The sequence below is a fragment of the Euleptes europaea genome, chromosome 6 (genome assembly GCF_029931775.1).
Source record: "Euleptes europaea isolate rEulEur1 chromosome 6, rEulEur1.hap1, whole genome shotgun sequence".
In the NCBI taxonomy this organism is placed as follows: Eukaryota; Metazoa; Chordata; class Lepidosauria; order Squamata; family Sphaerodactylidae; genus Euleptes; species Euleptes europaea.
The window spans coordinates 33,897,479-33,914,890 of record NC_079317.1 but is presented as its reverse complement, the minus strand read 5'-3'; the positions used below and the strand labels follow the sequence as shown (position 1 = coordinate 33,914,890).

At 41.3% G+C, this 17,412-nt stretch overlaps 1 protein-coding gene across 1 annotated transcript in view; it reads right to left on the bottom strand.

Moving 5' to 3' along the window:
- The window catches only part of SPTLC2 (serine palmitoyltransferase long chain base subunit 2), a 76,449-nt gene that overhangs the window by 26,099 nt on the left and 32,938 nt on the right, over positions 1-17,412 (bottom strand). The window contains exons 6-9 of the mRNA XM_056851382.1: positions 12,681-12,774; positions 12,410-12,515; positions 10,059-10,278; positions 7,732-7,858 (exon numbers count right to left, since the gene is read on the bottom strand). Coding sequence (XP_056707360.1) covers positions 7,732-7,858; positions 10,059-10,278; positions 12,410-12,515; positions 12,681-12,774 — 547 coding nt within the window. The remainder of the gene's footprint in view (positions 1-7,731; positions 7,859-10,058; positions 10,279-12,409; positions 12,516-12,680; positions 12,775-17,412) is intronic.

Below are 17,412 nucleotides of genomic sequence, written 5' to 3'. Positions count from 1 at the left end.
CATCCCAACCACTTACCTGACCCAAGGGTAAAGGGGATCAATCCAAAAAATGTCTCAGCATTTGGACTAAGCAAGGAAAGAGATTTATTCTGAACTACAAATACATCCCCACTGTTCTAATAGCAAGATATGCTCAGCATCTGTGAATTTTATTCTAAAGGCCAGATGTTTTTGCACAGAATAGACTAAGAGAACTTTCCTTTAGCTCCTTGTGAAAGACTCGGGAAGAGCAGTTTGTTGAGATTAAAAGACCCCCTGCTAGAGGCAAATACCCAGCAAGTGATGTTTAAAGTTGTCAGTCCCCTGAGGAGAAGCAGGAAACTCTTTATGACCCCCAAAGTATTTGTTTTTCCAACAGCTCCTTGGCACAGCTTGGGATTCTTGAGGTCACCAACAAAAAAATGTTATGCTCCGCCCAAATTAGTTGTGACTGGTCCCTGGGCTCCCAAGGTGATAATTTAACACCTCATTAACAAGTCCCTTATTGGAGGAAATTCAAACGAGAACGTTATTCTACAATGAATATTTGTAACTGTTTAAACAAAGGTGTTTTTTAAAATGTTATATGTAAATCAACCAGAAGACAACTGCTCCCTGGCATGTTAGTGGCCTAATATTTAGAATCAGAAATACAAACTAGTTTATACCAATGGGCTTTTAAGTTCTATGCTCAGAGTTGCCTTGCGGCCTTCTCTGCACATTATATTTGGACCTATTGAATCTAAGAGGAACTATTTTAAACATCTAAATGACTGTCCACGCTGCCAGACTGTAAATAATATTTCAATGCCAATGACATTTCTTTCGCTATGTACAAGATTCAAGTCCAATAGCACATTAGACTAACAAGATTTCCAAGGGAATAAGCTTTAATAAGGAGAGGGACTGCAGCTCAGTGGTAGAGCATCTGCTTGGCAGGCAGAAGGTCCCAGGTTCAATCCCCGGCATCTCCAGTTAAAGGGACTAAGCAAGTATGTGAAAGACCTCTGCCTGATACCCTGGAGAGCTGCTGCCGGTCTGAGTAGATAATACTGACTTTGATGGACCAAGGGTCTGATTCAATATAAGGCAGCTTCATGTGTTCAAACTTTCAAGAGTCAAAGCTCCCTTTGTTGGCGACAATCTGTTTTTAAAAATTCTCCAACAATTTCTCTGAAAAATCTACAATAGCTACTCAGGGTTATATATACACCAAGCAAAGAGATTCAGCTTCCCCTTTCCACCATCCAAGAATATTATCAGAAGTCTCCACCAGCAAAAGCCACTGCCAGGTGCAAGAGAGCATACATTTAAGAGGTTGGACCAAGAATGCAATGTACTACGCTTTCCCCATTATACTTTTAATGTTCACTGCATCTTGGCAGCAACCTACACACATTACTGAATTTTACAAGCGGTTTCTCCTTTTATATTAACCAGCTTGGAAAATGCTGGACAACTGAAATCCTAAGAAATCAGATTTGAGCTTTTTGCTAAAGTTGGCATCACTTTGCTTCAACAGCAATGTCAGCTTGCTTGGTGGAAATGCAGTGCTATGCCTCAGCTTTAACAATTATGCATAGCTCTCTCATGAGACAAAATTGCCTCCCATTTTTTCCACTATTAAACGCTATTTACCTCACTGGGGCAGCAGTGTTAGTGTTGTGATACATTCAATAGTTAACAGATTGAAGAATAAGCTTTGGTGAGCTGGAATCGACTCTGCCAACTGTAGTCCATGAAAACTAAAGCCCTTAAGGAGCCACAAGTCTCTTTTTTGTTTGGGCTACTTACAGGATGCTGCATTTCAGATCTTACACTACATATACAGTGTAGTTCTCATACCACAAGTAGTATCACACACACTTATTCTCAAGAAACTCCCTTTTGAGTTTAAGGGATCTTATATTGGGGTATTTGACTCGGTCACGCTGCTACAAAGTTGCTAGATATGCATGTGCATAAAAAAACTGAATACACAGACGGTAAAAGACATGAAGCAGTGTGAATGTGAGTGAAGTATGCATACAGAGGTTTGTGATGGAGCTGTGGATAAACTTAGGCAACGCAAGAAAAGAAGCTGAAATCTTGCAAGACGATTTAATTCCTCACCCTCCCCAAAAATTGTGGCTCTGGCGTGGGAAGACAGGTGTAGCTCAGTGGGGGAATATTTTGTACAAGAAAGGTCCCAGGTTCAATCCCTAACATATCCAACCAAAACTATCTTGAGTAGGCAAGCTGCTGAAGAGCCCTGCCTATCAGTAGTCAATACTAATTAAGTTGGCCATACTCCAAATAAGTCAGTTTCATGTGTTCATGAAACAAATTTCGAGATTAAATTCCCCCATTTTTTTTATATAGTCCAGTTATACAATTAAGTTTACTTAATATGGATAATGTAGAAGAAGAAGAGGAGTTGGTTTTTATATGCTGACTTTCTCTACCACTTAAGGGAGAATCAAACCGGCTTACAATCACCTTTCTCTTCCCCTTCCCACAACAGACACCTTGTGAGGTGGGTGGGGCTGAGAGAGCTCTAAGAGATCTGTGACTAGCTCAAGGTCACCCAGCTGACCTCATGTGTAGGAGTGGGGAGACCAACCTGGTTCACCAGATTAGAGTCCACCGCTCATGTGGAGGAGTGGGGAATAAAACCCGGTTCTCCACATCAGTCCACCGCTCTTAATCACTACACCACGCTGGCCATTCAACAATCCTTACATCCTTAATGTGAATTTAAGGGATTAAAGAGGTAGAATCTCCCCCAGCTCCTCACTAATGCAGGCTCATCAGTGAAATGGGAATTTTAATTCTCATTAGTAATTGAGACTTATGACACAGTAGCGCTTACAGATGTGAACATGGAATATAGTAATGGGGAGGCTGCAATAGTCCATGTGGTTTTAGGCCAATTGATTGTTCCTTTAATTACAGTCAGAACAAAAATTGTTTTGTGTGTTGCTATGGGATACATTGCTGATAGTTTATTTCTTCGTTAAACATTCTGAAAAATCAGACATCATAATTTAAGATATTTTTATCCCACCTTTTGACCACAACTTCTCCAAGACAGCTCGCAAGTCAAACATCATCTCCCCCGCCTGCTCAAGTCCAAACCCAAACCTAAAAGAGAAGGGTCCTTTCTGCTCCCAAATATCAAGCATATGTTTATATCCACACTCATTCCATTATAATCTATATTTCTATTTTTGCTTACCAATTCATTTTTGCCTCCTAAAACCAGATTACTGTGACTTCTTCCAAATTCTGATTTTTCTGAAAGACGACTGATCCCCTCCCATTTGTATGATTGCTTACAAAGTAAAGATGGGCTCCCTTCCACCCCACAGATGGTGGTTAGTTCTAATGCAAGAAAATGACGTCTCCCACATTTAGGGGGAAGTTCCTTGTTCTTTGACTCCAAAGACTTCCACAGAAATATTCGGATACTCTAAGCAGGAGCTGTCTTGTGAGGGTTTCAAAAATCTTAAGAGCTTACTCACTTGAAAGTATGTGATAACCCCCCCTCACACACACATTTTTAAGTGAGAGCTATAGCTATCAACTACTAGATAGGATAACATCTTAGGGGTAAGAAGCATACATACACAAAAACTCCCAAACACAATGTTTTTTTATTGCCTCTTTAGAGAGCTGAGCCAGGCTGGCTTCTCACAGCCAAACTGCAAACACATAGCTATTGCCAAAAGCACTATTTTTAAACTAACATGGACTATGTTGGACAGCACCCTGTGGATTACCTTTATGAGTGCTGGACAGAAACAATAGGAGGCACTGAAATGCTTGTTTGAAGAGACAATAGAAAATAAAAGAAAGGAAGCTGCTGTCCCCCTTCCAGAGTGCATGTTCACGTGCTGTCACCTAATTAAGTCTATTCAGCCTTCATTAGCCTCTTGCACTGGTTAGGAAAAGGCCATGCTGTTTTCTGTGGCATGTGTATTCTATCCAAGGTTCCTGCTGTTCACATCCTGTTTATCCAAGAAAGGCTTTCTGGAATGATTACAAATATTTAGCAACAGCCAATTAATTAGAAGCTGCAAATACATTCTGTACTTTCTAAAAGCTCTCACAACCCGCTAAGACCTGGCTACAATGGTTAATCAACTCATTCTTACAGCACACCTAAAAATATTTTGTGTTCCAGTTAATGGGGAATCTGCCTTTCGAAGGCTTCATCATTTCCACAGATGTGTCATCTAGTAATAACAAATTTGCTGGAAAACAATTTTAAAGCTCTTGCAATTGCTTCCTGTTAATTGCACAACTACATACATGAGCAACTATGCTCAAGAACATTTTTGGGACTCAAGAACTCATTAGGTCATTCAATCACTTAGCCCCTATGTCCAAATACCAAATATTTTTATATAGTCCTTTTTCAACTCAAGTCTCTCTCTCGTTCTAGTAAAGCTAGAGGATGACGACCAGAATCATATAATTCAGAGATCTTCCACTGTAGGCAACTGAAGCTTCTTGCCTCTCACCTACATATCACCAGAGCAGTTTTAAGCACTTCTTACCACAGAAAACCAACAACTTGTTTTCCCCTTCATGGTTTCTTGGCAAAGGCAGCAAATAATGGCCTCAGGAATGCCTAATACACCTTAGATCACGGATATCTACACCTATACCTCTATAGATGTGGAAAATACTTGAGTGTCCTTGACCCAGGATTTTGCATAATATAGTTTGTTTTCCCTTTTAGCCCCAAGTACCTTCAACTCAAGTACCTTAGATCAGCAGCAATTATACAAGCCACAACCACATTCAACAGAAGCAACAAAAACATAAACACATCAATCACCACAGAAACTACGACAACATTAAGAAACTGACAGGGGTGCAATTCAGTTCATACTGCCACCTTGTAACACCTGCAGGTGTTTTTGGGACTTAAATATAAAGATGCTTAATCCCAAGAATTTTGTATTTTTCATGAGAGTTGGCATGGAGGCAAAAGGTTTTACCACATGTAGTGATACACTGAAACACTGAGCATAGAACAGCTTTAAGTCTGCACTTCTGCTTTGGAGTGACATTCCTCAGTTCCAAAACTTCCAAGAAAAGGACTGCATCCAGATCTGCACTGGTTGTATGATTTGAAAAAGCAACAGGCAGACTGTAAAGTCAACAAATACATGGTACATATAGACATACTAAATGTTTTCCAGTTGGAATGACCTACTGTGGTGATGAACGGAAGAACACAGCTCTGACAGATGTGCCTAAACCCTGGATGACTGTGATGGTGACTCAATACCCAGATCATCTGCTCAGGAGGTCTCATGACACCTACAGAGAATTTTCTGAATATATCTAACATATCAGAATCGTTAAAGAGCACCTCAGCTTTTGTGGGGAGGGGAGAGAATTAGAATAAGTCTAAGCCACCAAAGCCATTCAGCGACACCATGGTGCATGCTTCCAAGGTGCAGCACTGGGCTTTTCAATTCACTGCAGGTATTTCCAGACTGCCTCCTATATCTGGTCTCCATTTTGAGCATACAAAAACCTCACCTACTTTGCTTCTATATTCCTTAAGTTTCGCACCCACTGTTTAATGCAGATGGCCCTTGAAGACATCCAAACAAATGCAAACAAAACTATACTCCGCAAAAGCACATTCCCTTCTCCCTTTGGTTTAAGTACCATACATCTGATAGACAATATGCTTTCCAACAGTGCAATCTTATGCAGGATTAATGGGCTTAAACTGGAGTAACTCTGCCAAGCATGGTATTGCACATTACCTGCTATAGAATGTCATTTTACTGAAAGGGGTTCAAATTCACAGGGTTCAAATTCACAGTACAAGTAGCAAGCCCCTTAGTTGTTTGATACACTTGTAGGGGAATTAAGCTACTTCATGCCAGCATGGTAGCTTGCTTTGCTTTCTAGCTGAGCCAGCAAAGACCTGAACTAAATATTTAGCAGCCATGCAGCTTTAACATCTAACCTTGGATGACCTATATTTTAATGCGTGAAGTTTGTGTCTTCTTCCTTTTCCCCTGAATCAGCCTTTTCCTTATTTAAAAATATTTTTGCATGAGAGATTGAGAGGCTCTGGTTACTACATTATCTAGGTAATATTATTAGATGAAGTGCCCCTTGTGTTAATAAATGGTGAGATTTAGATCAGTCCCATGCAATGACGTTAAATCAGGTACCTCGCAACATGTCGTTGCCTTCTGTGATTCTGGGACTCAGTTTTGCCAGGCTTGCCCAGAAAATTCCAAATTTGTCGTGACTGGGTCCCCCCATTTCCCCCAGCCTCACACTGTTCTTGGAAGATGACTGGCCCTTTCAAAGAACAGCGAAGACCAGGATCAAGACCACCTCTCCCTTCAATCTCAGACAGAAGGCTGGGGTTCGAGCTGAGCTACTGAGGAATAACAAGGTACAGTGCAACAAAGAAAGCTCCAGCCCTCTTCCCAAGCTAAGAGTAGCTGCCAGGAGATTATTCCTGAGGTTGCTCTGTGCTTCCAAGGCATTCCAAGTAAGAAGCACAGAAGAACATAGCAACCCAAAATACCCATAAAACTCTCCTCCTGAGCACAGAGGTAGCACTATGTTTCTGAAGACCTCAGAGTGCTTTGGAGGCACCTGGTTGGCCACTGTGTGAACAGACTGCTGGACTTGATGGACCTTGGTCTGATCCAGCATGGCCTTTCTTATGTTCTTAACTGCTGGACCCATCTAGCACCCTCATGGGAGCTTGGCTTATTCTTGCTGTATTGTGCCTCAAAGGCATGTGGAGCACCACAGAGGGAAGCGGACATCTTCATGGAGGATAGGCCTATCCATGGCTACTAGTCAAAATGAATACTAGTCATGATGCATACCTGTTCTCTCCAGGATTAGAGGAGCATGCCTATTATATTAGGTGCTGTGGAACACAGGCAGGATGCTGCTGCTGCAGTCATCTTGTTTGTGGGCTTCCTAGAGGCACCTGGTTGGCCTCTGAGTGAACAGACTGCTTGGTTGATGGGCCATGGTCTGATCCAGCATGGCTTTTCTAATTTCTTATCCCCCACCACCCTCCTCAGCTCCAAGCTCAGGAGGAGGGCACTAGGGCTTCTCAGAGTAGGACATTCACCCAGGCAGTCATATTTGTGTTTTGTGAAAAGCTGCACTTTGGCCCACTGCTGGAGCACAACTGTATTGCTTCAGCTCAGCCATGGTCCCATGACAGAAGTCAATTAGACTGGACTTTAAGCAGTGGTTAAAGAATACAGATGCAGGAGGAGAAAATAACAGTGTCATGATCCAGCAACACTCAACATGACTAAGCTGCGAGCAGCAAAAAGCAGATAACCCCGTCAGTGCTTAAGTGCCTCGGAATACATCTGGTCAGTCAGTCAAGTTTTATTTCGATACAATATCAGCTCTGAATAAAAATCAAAGTTAGGTTTAAAATAGTAAAATAAAATAATAAAAGTTGATGATTCTGGGAAGGATGCTTTGAAGAGGAGGAGGAAAGATCTTCTATGGGGAAGGGTTTTCAATTAGCCGTTTACGAATCCCACTAGACTGGAGGCCAAATTTAGCTACTTGAATGGTTATCTCTCGAGAGGAGTCTGCTAAGAGAAGGGAAACTTAAGCTTATTCCAGTCTCCCAGGATAATACATCTGGTAGAAATGAATGACTTGTGTCAAGGCTGGAGTGTTTTCTCCAATAAGGTGGGTTCTCCTTCCCAGAATAAAATGTGTATTATAATGCATGAGACTCACCAATGGTTGTGCCATCTTCACCCATAATAAACTTCATTGCTGTGATGACTTGCTGCACAACTGGCGGAGACAGTGGTGCGGCATAAACTGCACTATGAGAGTGGACACGAAGGTAATCAATCAGCTCCTGGCAAAGCGAACACAGCAGGTGCTCAGATATTGCAGCCATAACAGGGGCAACTGAAAGCAAGGTTAACAGATTTTCCACTCAACTCTTAAAGGGTAGCAGAGGTAAGGAAACTACTAGTCCCTCACATGAGTTCACTGCAAATGCACCACTTCAGTCAGTCAACAGATTATTCCAACAGCAACCATTTGTGAGAACTAGCTAAATATCTCAGTAAGTTATTTAAAACATTGGAAAAATACGCCACTTCTGTACCAAAAGTGTCCTATCGGTCTTGTGTCATGATAGTGAGAAGGGAGCAACTTCATACCAAAGGATAGAAGACTCTTAACACTCCTCTATGATTTCAGTTTGCACAAGCAGCTGCCTTTGATTTTCAAAACGAAGCATGAGCTGTGGGTCAGCACAGTATAAATCGAACTGTTCAAAGCCTTGTAAGGTGAGGCCATGAGCTATACAGGGCCTCCAATCAAAACAAGTTCTATTGCCAAATGCCAAGACATTGCATCTTTTACTCGAGTTACCACACAAGTTTACAGCTGCAGTAAAATTCACCTGTTTCCATTATACCACCCTATATTCTCCATTAGCAGTTTGGACCAAGACAATAAAACTCTTTGGCTTAAGAGACCTTTCTGCAGGCAGCGTCAAAGAGGGCAAGGACTTCAGAGGTGGGGCAGTAGAGTCCAGAGACTGGGGCTTTTCAGTGGTGGTACCTCACCTTTGGAATGCCCTCCCCCACGAGGCTCACCTGGCACCTACCTTCCTTTAGGTGCCAGGCTAAAACATTTCTTTCTACCGAGGCTTTCAACTAAGGGTTTCTTAAATCCCTTTTAGCTGATTTATATTCTGCTTCCATCCTGCTTTAATCTATTATATTTTATTAAGAAAGCCTTTATGCTATCTCTCCAAGACAACCAAAGCAGTTTATAAAATAAAACATAAAGCAAATATAAAACATTAGTATTGATTAAAACCCAGCATTAAAAACCCATCTAGAACATAAAACAAACAACTGACCAGCTTAAAATGAATAGCAGTTTTAAGGCAAAAAACATTAAAATGGTGTTATATCTACATCATTTTAGGCCAGTTGGTAAATTCCAAGTGTTTCATGATGTTTTTATGCCTGATTTGTTTTTTTAATGGCTTGTTTTAATTGTTTTAATTTTAAACCACCTGGAGCAAGTCTCTAGAGTGTTGGCATAGATATTTTCTAAATGAATAAATCACGAAACTATGATTAGTGTTTGTCTGTTCTGCCTGCAGCAGGGAGTGAAATGGGCAGCGTCTGGGTAAATACAGTGCCAGCATGGTACCACAGAGAGTAGGTGTGGGTACACTGCTGCAAAAGCCACAGCACTACCCTTGCCATCCAATATTTCACAGACAGAAAGATTACATGAAGGATAAACATTTTAGTCCAGCTTTTCTTCCCTCTTTTTGGTGGTGGTGGAGGGACTAGAACCCATCTGTCTCCCTATCTTTCTGGTTATGAAATCTAATTCTGGAAGTGGAAAGATAGGGAGACACATGGGTTCTGTTCTCTCCACCGCCACCCAAAGGAGGGAAGAAAAGCAGGACTAAAACTGTCTTTCCTTCATGTAATCTGTGAAATTATTCGGTGGCAATTTTACTTTGGAGATAAATGCAGCCACCAGGAAGCAGCAGCATTATTATGACATGGGTACAAAAGAACAAGGAAGTAGTCTTCCCACAGTGACAACAGCAGGCAGGGGGAAGGCTAGTAGAGTAGCTCTTCAGGGCAGCAACACATGAAAGGACTCTTTCTTGCTGAACAGTATGATGCAACATTTGACTGTACTGTTCAGGCAAAACGAAAAGCAGTTGTTTGAATGTCAGACAAGAATGCTGTTTTCATCAAGCCTTTTGAGTAAGACTGCTTGTCACACAACAACCTGCCTTGGACATTTCAAAACCTCAGCAATGAAGGAGGAGCATTTCTCTGATCTTATTTTTAATATAGGTGTCAAGCAAAAAGATTTTAATGGTACAGCCATTTGAACTTCTGAATAGATTTTATCTATTTATTTTGGTGCCAAGTTTTTCTTTTAAGTTGTGATGCCCCATTCTAAAACCACAGCCGTTGTAATCTAAGGCAATAATTCACTTCCATCCCAGTCAGATGCCTTCTTTTCCCAAACACTAAAAGTCTTCCTTCCATGTCCTGTATTTTTACCTTCTTGCCTCCAATGTATCCTCCACAACCTCCAAAGCTCTTGGTAAATGTGCCCATCATAACGTCCACATCGTCTGGTTTAAGTCCAAAATAATCCACCACACCCCGGCCAGAAGGACCCAGTGCTCCTATACTATGAGCTTCATCCAGATATAGGTATGACTTGTACTTTTTCTTAAGCGCAATTACTTCTGGTAGACGGACTATGGATCCCTCCATGCTGTTGTAGAAAAACAGAAAGCAGGTTGTGAACTTCATAATCTCTCAGTAACCCCCTTTAAGAAGAAGAAGTTGGTTTTTATATGCCGACTTTCTCTACCACTTAAGGGAGACTCAAACTGGCTTACAATCACCTTCCCTTCCCCACAACAGACACCCAGTGAGGTAGGTGGGGCTGAGAGAGCTCTAACAGAGCTGTAACTTGCCCAAGGTCACCCAGCTGGCTTCGTGTGTAGGAGTGGGGAAACAAATCCAGGTCACCAGATTAGCCCCTGCCGCTCACGTGGAGGAGTGGGGAATCAAACCCGGTTCTCCAGATCAGACTCCACCACTCCAAACCACTACACCACGCTGGCTCTCAGTGTGCCAGCTTGAATTTAAAAGGGCACCTTAATAAATTTAATTGCACAGTTATGATTGTAGACATACTCTTGCAGTCTCTTGTATTTACATCTCAAAGCAGAACACTGTAAGAAGAAATTGTGGATATGGCAACAAGGCAAACAGAACCCAGTGAGGGCTATGGAAAAAGAAGAGTTTTAATGAACAAGATACTGTCTGATAAATGAAGAGGAATAGTTTGCCAGCCCTGCATATGGCACACATCTTTTACACCATGTAAATGGGGAAATTCTGTCAGAGCACTGGCAGGATTATATATTCAACTATGCTGATAATACAAATATTTGCAAGATTTATGGTACTGATTCCTGTTGATGCATAGTTGAAAGTCACTGTTTAAAGTGTACTCCTGATAAGAATTCAAAGTCAATCCAAATCAGAATATTTTGGGGGTTTGTTAAAATATTTGACAAATTTCATGGGCAGGCTATGGAGGCAGCTTCTGAAACTAATTCTCACTATAACGAGGTTTTAAGACACCAGCAGTGTAATCCTATAGAATTACTCCAGTATAAGCCTGCTGAAAACAATGGGCTTACACTGGAGTAACCTTGCGTAAGAGTGCACTGAAAGAGTCATTAATTGTATCCAGTTTCCCAAGTGTGTCCACCTGCGTGCCCTTTCACAGCAACTTTCCAGATGACAAAGACTACCATAAACAAGTAAAACCACAAAAATATCATAAGGTAACTAAACAGGAAATAAAATGAAATACAACAGGAAACTAAAAACCAGTGCTCTAGTAGAATAATTCAAATAGCAAACTTAAAAACAAAAAGCACGGAGGGAAAGAAAACACTCGCCTAGAAGACTGAGAATAGGTCTTTCCTGGTGCTGGAAAGACAACTGATCTGGCATCAGGCCAGCCTCCCAGGGGAAGGGCATTCCAAAGGTGGAGTGCCATGACTGAAAATACCCTGCACCCCACTGCTCCTTGCCTCCTCTCTGAAAAAGGGCTGGGCCTCATGCAACTCTCTCAAAAGGCAGGTCTCAAAGATGGCACTAGGCAAGTCTTGTCCTATTTACCTGACCTTAGGAAAGCTTTTTAAAGTGCTCCTAATACTGTAGTTTGAGTGAACTTGTATTGCTAACATGGTTTGTATATTGCTTTATGTTTCCGCTTTTATTATATAAATAGCTTTTGAGTGCCTTTGGTACAGAAAGGCACAACTTCTAAAGCAAGTCTGTGTGAACATGCCCATGAATCAGCACTGAAGTGGCTGACAGCAGTCTAGAACTATTCCACGGAGGAACTTTGTGTTAGGAATGTTGGAAGCAGGAAAGGGATACCACCTAGGAGGATAGGCTATAGTGTCACTGTGCCCCCTTCACCTTTGACTGATCCAGAGGGAAGGGAGAGAACTCTGATCAGACCAATAGCAAGTGTGAGTGTGATATGGTTCATACACCAGGTGTCCTTCCACTGCAATGCAGATGGGAAAAGCCCAGCATGAAAAAAGGAGACCTGCCAGATTTCAAGTTTTGGTTGAAGGAAGGGTGTATGGCTGGTTCACACAAAGGGCAAGACCAAAAATATACTAGATAGATCAGCGTTGGTACAATTTGCTGCAGCGTGCACACTCCTTTGTGCTAAATAAAATAAGAATAATGAAAAATGGTGAGGCTGAAGGAGCTCAGGAATCAGGGCCCATATACATTTGCTTTTTGGTAGTCTGCTTCAAAATGGACAGAAACAGTAAAGAATCCTAAATGCAAGAGATAGACCCTACCTGTATACACCTTCAACAACAATGAGAATTTTTTTCCAGGGCCTGTGTGTGCGAGGTTGTCCATATACAATGGCATCTTTGAGCAGTTTCTCCAGGCTCTGCATATCTATACACCAAAAGAAAACAGTTCCAAAGAACTTTATTCCCATGAAGAGAGACTGAAAGCACCCAACCCATTAATCTGGCCCTGTGCAGAGAAGCTTGATTCTTGGAGTCTAATATGCACACTGAAAAGCTATACATATGAATCAGCCTGCTGGGAAATACTTACTATTGTGTTTGAAGATTCTGATAGTTGCTCCTGAAAGCCTTGCTCCTAGTACAAGAGATGCATGGTTCAACTCATCACTCAGAATTAAGCAGCCCTGAACGACGAGACAAAACAGGAAATAGTCTGCAATTTCTCTCTGAACAATCTCTGGTCCAGATGAACTGATTGGGTTGCTGGATAAGAACCGTGCTGCCCCCACAAAGCATAAAAGCCATAGCTGATATAGCAACTCTACACAACAAAACCTGTGACCATTCTGGTGCATACAAGCAGGCAGAATTATCTCTCCGTCTGCACTGCTGTGCTCCCCAGCCTCCCTACACCTTCTAACATGTATTGGAAGCCGGAAAGAAGTGTACATTATTTACCTTACAGACACTGTCACTGCCTAAGTTTATGATTAATGGATAGGACAAGCCATGGTTTGGCATCTGGTCCAAACTGTAAAACCATAGTTTAGAATAGTGCCCTGCCTTTTCTAGAATAACTTCCAGGGGCAACAAACATGAAACTAGTCTGCCTGCACAGACCATGGGTTTGGCTCCTGCACACACACACCTATCCACCAAGTGAGGAGCACCTCAGGCAGAAAAGAATCCTGTCCATCCCATGGCTTGTCATTAAATCGAAACCATGTGCTTGTTTACACCAACAGAAATGCAGCAGGTGGCCTGGCAGCATTATTAATTCACATTATCCTGAGTAGGGAGGTTTTTTTTTTTCTTTGAACAGCAGACCTTCATGTCGTAACTCAGGTTGCTTTTCAAAGTCTCCTTAGTTTCCAACATTAGGTTGCCACACAGTCAGCATAAGCCCACTGTGGAACTAGATGCACAGTTCTTTATATCTCAGTCAATAAATTTGAAAAAAAAAATTAATGAGAAGGATTGTATTTACCATTCAGAGGTTATAGTACTTTATAGCTTTCACTGACAGTGCGAATTTCATGTTTAATATATTGGGGTTGGTGATCTTTACAGTACTTTTTCAATTGATTCATAAGCATTATCTTTATTACTATATGCTTTTGATACAATGTTAACCTGTTTATTCTCATATATTCACCGATGGCAATGTAAGTACTCTCCAGCTGGTTTTCCAGATCTCTATAAGCTGAATGCCTATTGCATGGTCTTTTGGGTGTCCCACTGGGTTGGTTGTACTGATTTATTCTATGTAATCCGCCTTGAGTTCCATTGAAAAAAGCGGACTATAATGTAAATAAAAACAATTGGAATTTAATTGCACATCTGTTGACAGCTGCTAGTCTAGTATTTGCAAGATATTGGAAATCAGACCTAAGTCTTACAGTTGACGAGTGGATTCTGAAATCTAAGGAAATCTTTCTCCTAATCAGACTGACAAATTTAAAGAAAGGGTATGATGTGTCACAATTGCAAAGCTTTGAGGAAATATTTCTTGTAAAAATATAGTGTCTATGCCTATGTATATACTATAGCATATTAATAAACCCTTTTTCTGCAAAAAAAGTAAATAAGATAAAATAAAATAATTATCTTACAATATAGTATACAAACAAGAATTTTGATGTCACTTATACATTCAAATAAATTAGAATGAAGTGGGAGTTCGGAAATAAAGGGGGAGCTATATACAGATAAATTACAGGAAGAAATCTATATTCTCTGAGTGTTCATCTCTGCAGTTACACATATCTGTTCCATGCCTGCACAGAAGCAGCCAGGGAGAAGCAATTGCGAGCCTATTCAGCTCCTTCGATTTACTGCATGCAGCTCCACCAAAACAACAAAATGACAGCAACAGGGAAGAAGGGTGGGTTGTATGTGTGACTGCACAGAAGACGAGTATAGAAGTACCAGTTACAAGTAAGCAACCAGTCTTTCTTGTTTGTGGTCTATGTAAATCCCCAAACATGGGTGATTTACAAACTAACTTAGCAGAAGGTAGACATTGGCACTACATGAGAAAAATTAAATTCCACTGATATGTAAACAATTGATAGTAGAATTCTTAAGGAACATCAGTGAGTGCACATGTACGAGACAAAACGTCATACTACCATGGGTAGAAAAGGGAGATCAGCACCACTTCATCAGGACAAAACCTAGAGTATGATCCTGTCTCAAGGGATGAAGCTCCCCCACATGGCGAGCAAATGTAACAGCCACGAGAAACGCAGATACAGAAGACAGCAAAACCCTAAACCCAAGGTGTGATGAACTCAGTTTACCTTTTCACAACTTTGAAACTATTCAGGGCAAGTGCCAGGAGAATGAACAGCTGGATACAATGAGCAAAATCCACGAAATAAAGCATTTAGCTAAGCTTCAGGAAGGCCAAGCAGAAAATGACTCACAAATTACTGGAAGGAGAAGCCTCAAGGATAAAATATAAAGGTGTATATATAGAAAGGGGCCATAACCGAGTACCAACATGGTGTGTTTCCAAAAGAGAAAAATGTTGACATTTCGTCACATCTGATTTCCATGTAGAAGGCCTTCTTCAAGGTAAGACAATGAAGAAAACATGACAGAAAAATGGTCCTTTCCAGGCATGTAATAGAATTTGGCTGCTACGCTGCAGCAATCTGGACCACTGTGCTCGCAAGATGAAAGGGAAGCCAAAGCTTTTCATACTCCCAAGTAGTTGCAGGCAACTAATGTGGGTCTAATGAGCCCCAAGCATAGTTAGCTGACAGTCAGCCACAATGAACACTGCCACGAAGATGAGTCTGTAATTACTGGCTTGGATCCTATTTAGCACAAGTACAGCCTGTAGAAGTTAGCGTTCATACCTCCCACCTCCTGCTGTGCCATTCAAAAACTGCGCCCACAAGGGTTAGTCTCCCAGAAACAGCAAAGCATCAAAAGTAGGAGAGGCCAACTCCCCGCTTCCATTGGCAGAAGTGACTTCTGCAAACAGTAATCATATTTGGATGCAAGCCACAGTCACTGGGACATAGATTCCTACTGTCACTGGGATATAGAATAGGTTTTAGGTGTCCCTCCACAATAACAAGGATTGCAAGACCTTTGGAATTATGGTCAGGTGAATGGACTGTTGCCCCCAAAGGGGGATGAAAGCACGAAGAAACAATATCTGCACTTATAAATGCAAAGATATCATGATTAATGTTGTGGCTGCCATGAGGCCAAGAACATCCCAGAGGTAAAGAGCAGGGTGCAGAAATATGCCCCCAAAACATAAGTTGGTCTGGGGTTTGGCTGGAGTTAAGATGGCACACTTCAGCTTGGGCTCAAGGACCGCATCAATGAATTAGAGTCTACAGGTTGTGAGGAACTGAGATTTTTCCTCATTGGCGCACAGTTCCAACCAGAGCAGAGTGATGATGAAAATTATTTCTGGATAAAAAGATCTGGACCAAAAGGTTAAGTATTTGCTGGTTACAAGGTTGTGACAATCACCATACATTTGGTGACAACACAAGGATTCACTGCCAAGAACAAGTACCCGCTATTGTAAATGACCTGGACTGAACAAATGAACTTCCTGTGGCGAAGTGGAAAGCACCATTTAGCTCGATGACGCAAACCAAGTGTTGTTTTCCAACAGAGAAAGGATGCTTGGCCAAGTCACCATCTGATTTTTCTTGTGAGGGATGAAGGTGTTCAAGCCTCAAAGATCCAGGATAGATGAGAGGTTTCTGTCTTACTTTGGGAGTACAAAGTGCTAGACTTAAAATACAAACTGTGACACTGGGACGTGTTGTGGTTCCCTCCTGCAATCGGGACTCAATTTTCTTCAGAAGCAAAAGCATTGGTGAAGTGAAAAAAAGTGTCAAATCTGATCGTGTATCCAATGCCAATTGTTGTAAGTTGCTTCCAGGGGATTGCTTGTTTCAGGAGTCCAGGAGTTTATTGCTTCCAAACCAGAAACACAAGCAGAGTGATTTCTATGAGCCTGCTCCGGGAATTTAAAGCAAAAGGGTCAAGACACAGTTTTGTGTTCTTTTGTCCACCTTGCTTAAAAGATTATGGCCACTGGAGGCTAAACATCTTGCTATGACAAGTGCAGCATCATTTGAAGGTGGGATGATGTGCCATAGATACACTTAAAAGGAGGGGGAGTGATCCCGGTAGAATACCTAATGAAGACAAAGTCCAGCTAAATTAGAGACACAACAGAAAGAGGAAAATAGCTAAGATGACTAAAACACTTAAATGTTCTTAGAGCAACTGCTATGTAGTAATCAGAAAAAGAATGGAGCAAGAAAAACACTCACTCCTTGCTCCAGGAGAGTGGATTTGAGTGCCTTTTTGGACTCCGAATGCTCTCTGACTGCATCTGAATAGGTGCAGAACCATATAAGAGACTGCACAGAGAACAAGAGCAAGCAGCAGATGTTGAGAAAACAAAACATATCACAAACCAGTAATTGGCCTTTGTATTCAAATGCATAATGTAAGACTGGCACCATCACTTTGGAATGTGTAGAAGTTTATATATATATTGCCTCCTTGAACATTCACCTGTGGATCTGCCCAAATGGTCTGCAGTATCTTTTTCAAGATGGGTTTTAAAGTGGGTGAACAGCACAGTAGTAACTTGCTGTAAGTATTATCCTGCTGTCACTGCATTATTTTCTTCTTATGTAATTCCGTTTTTCTGTATTGAATCTGCATTCAGAAAGGCAGACTATAAATATAATAAATAAATATTCATGCCCAATGTAAAGAGTAGCATATCATGTAAATGAGCTCAAAATGGAAAAAAATTAAAGTATGCTTGC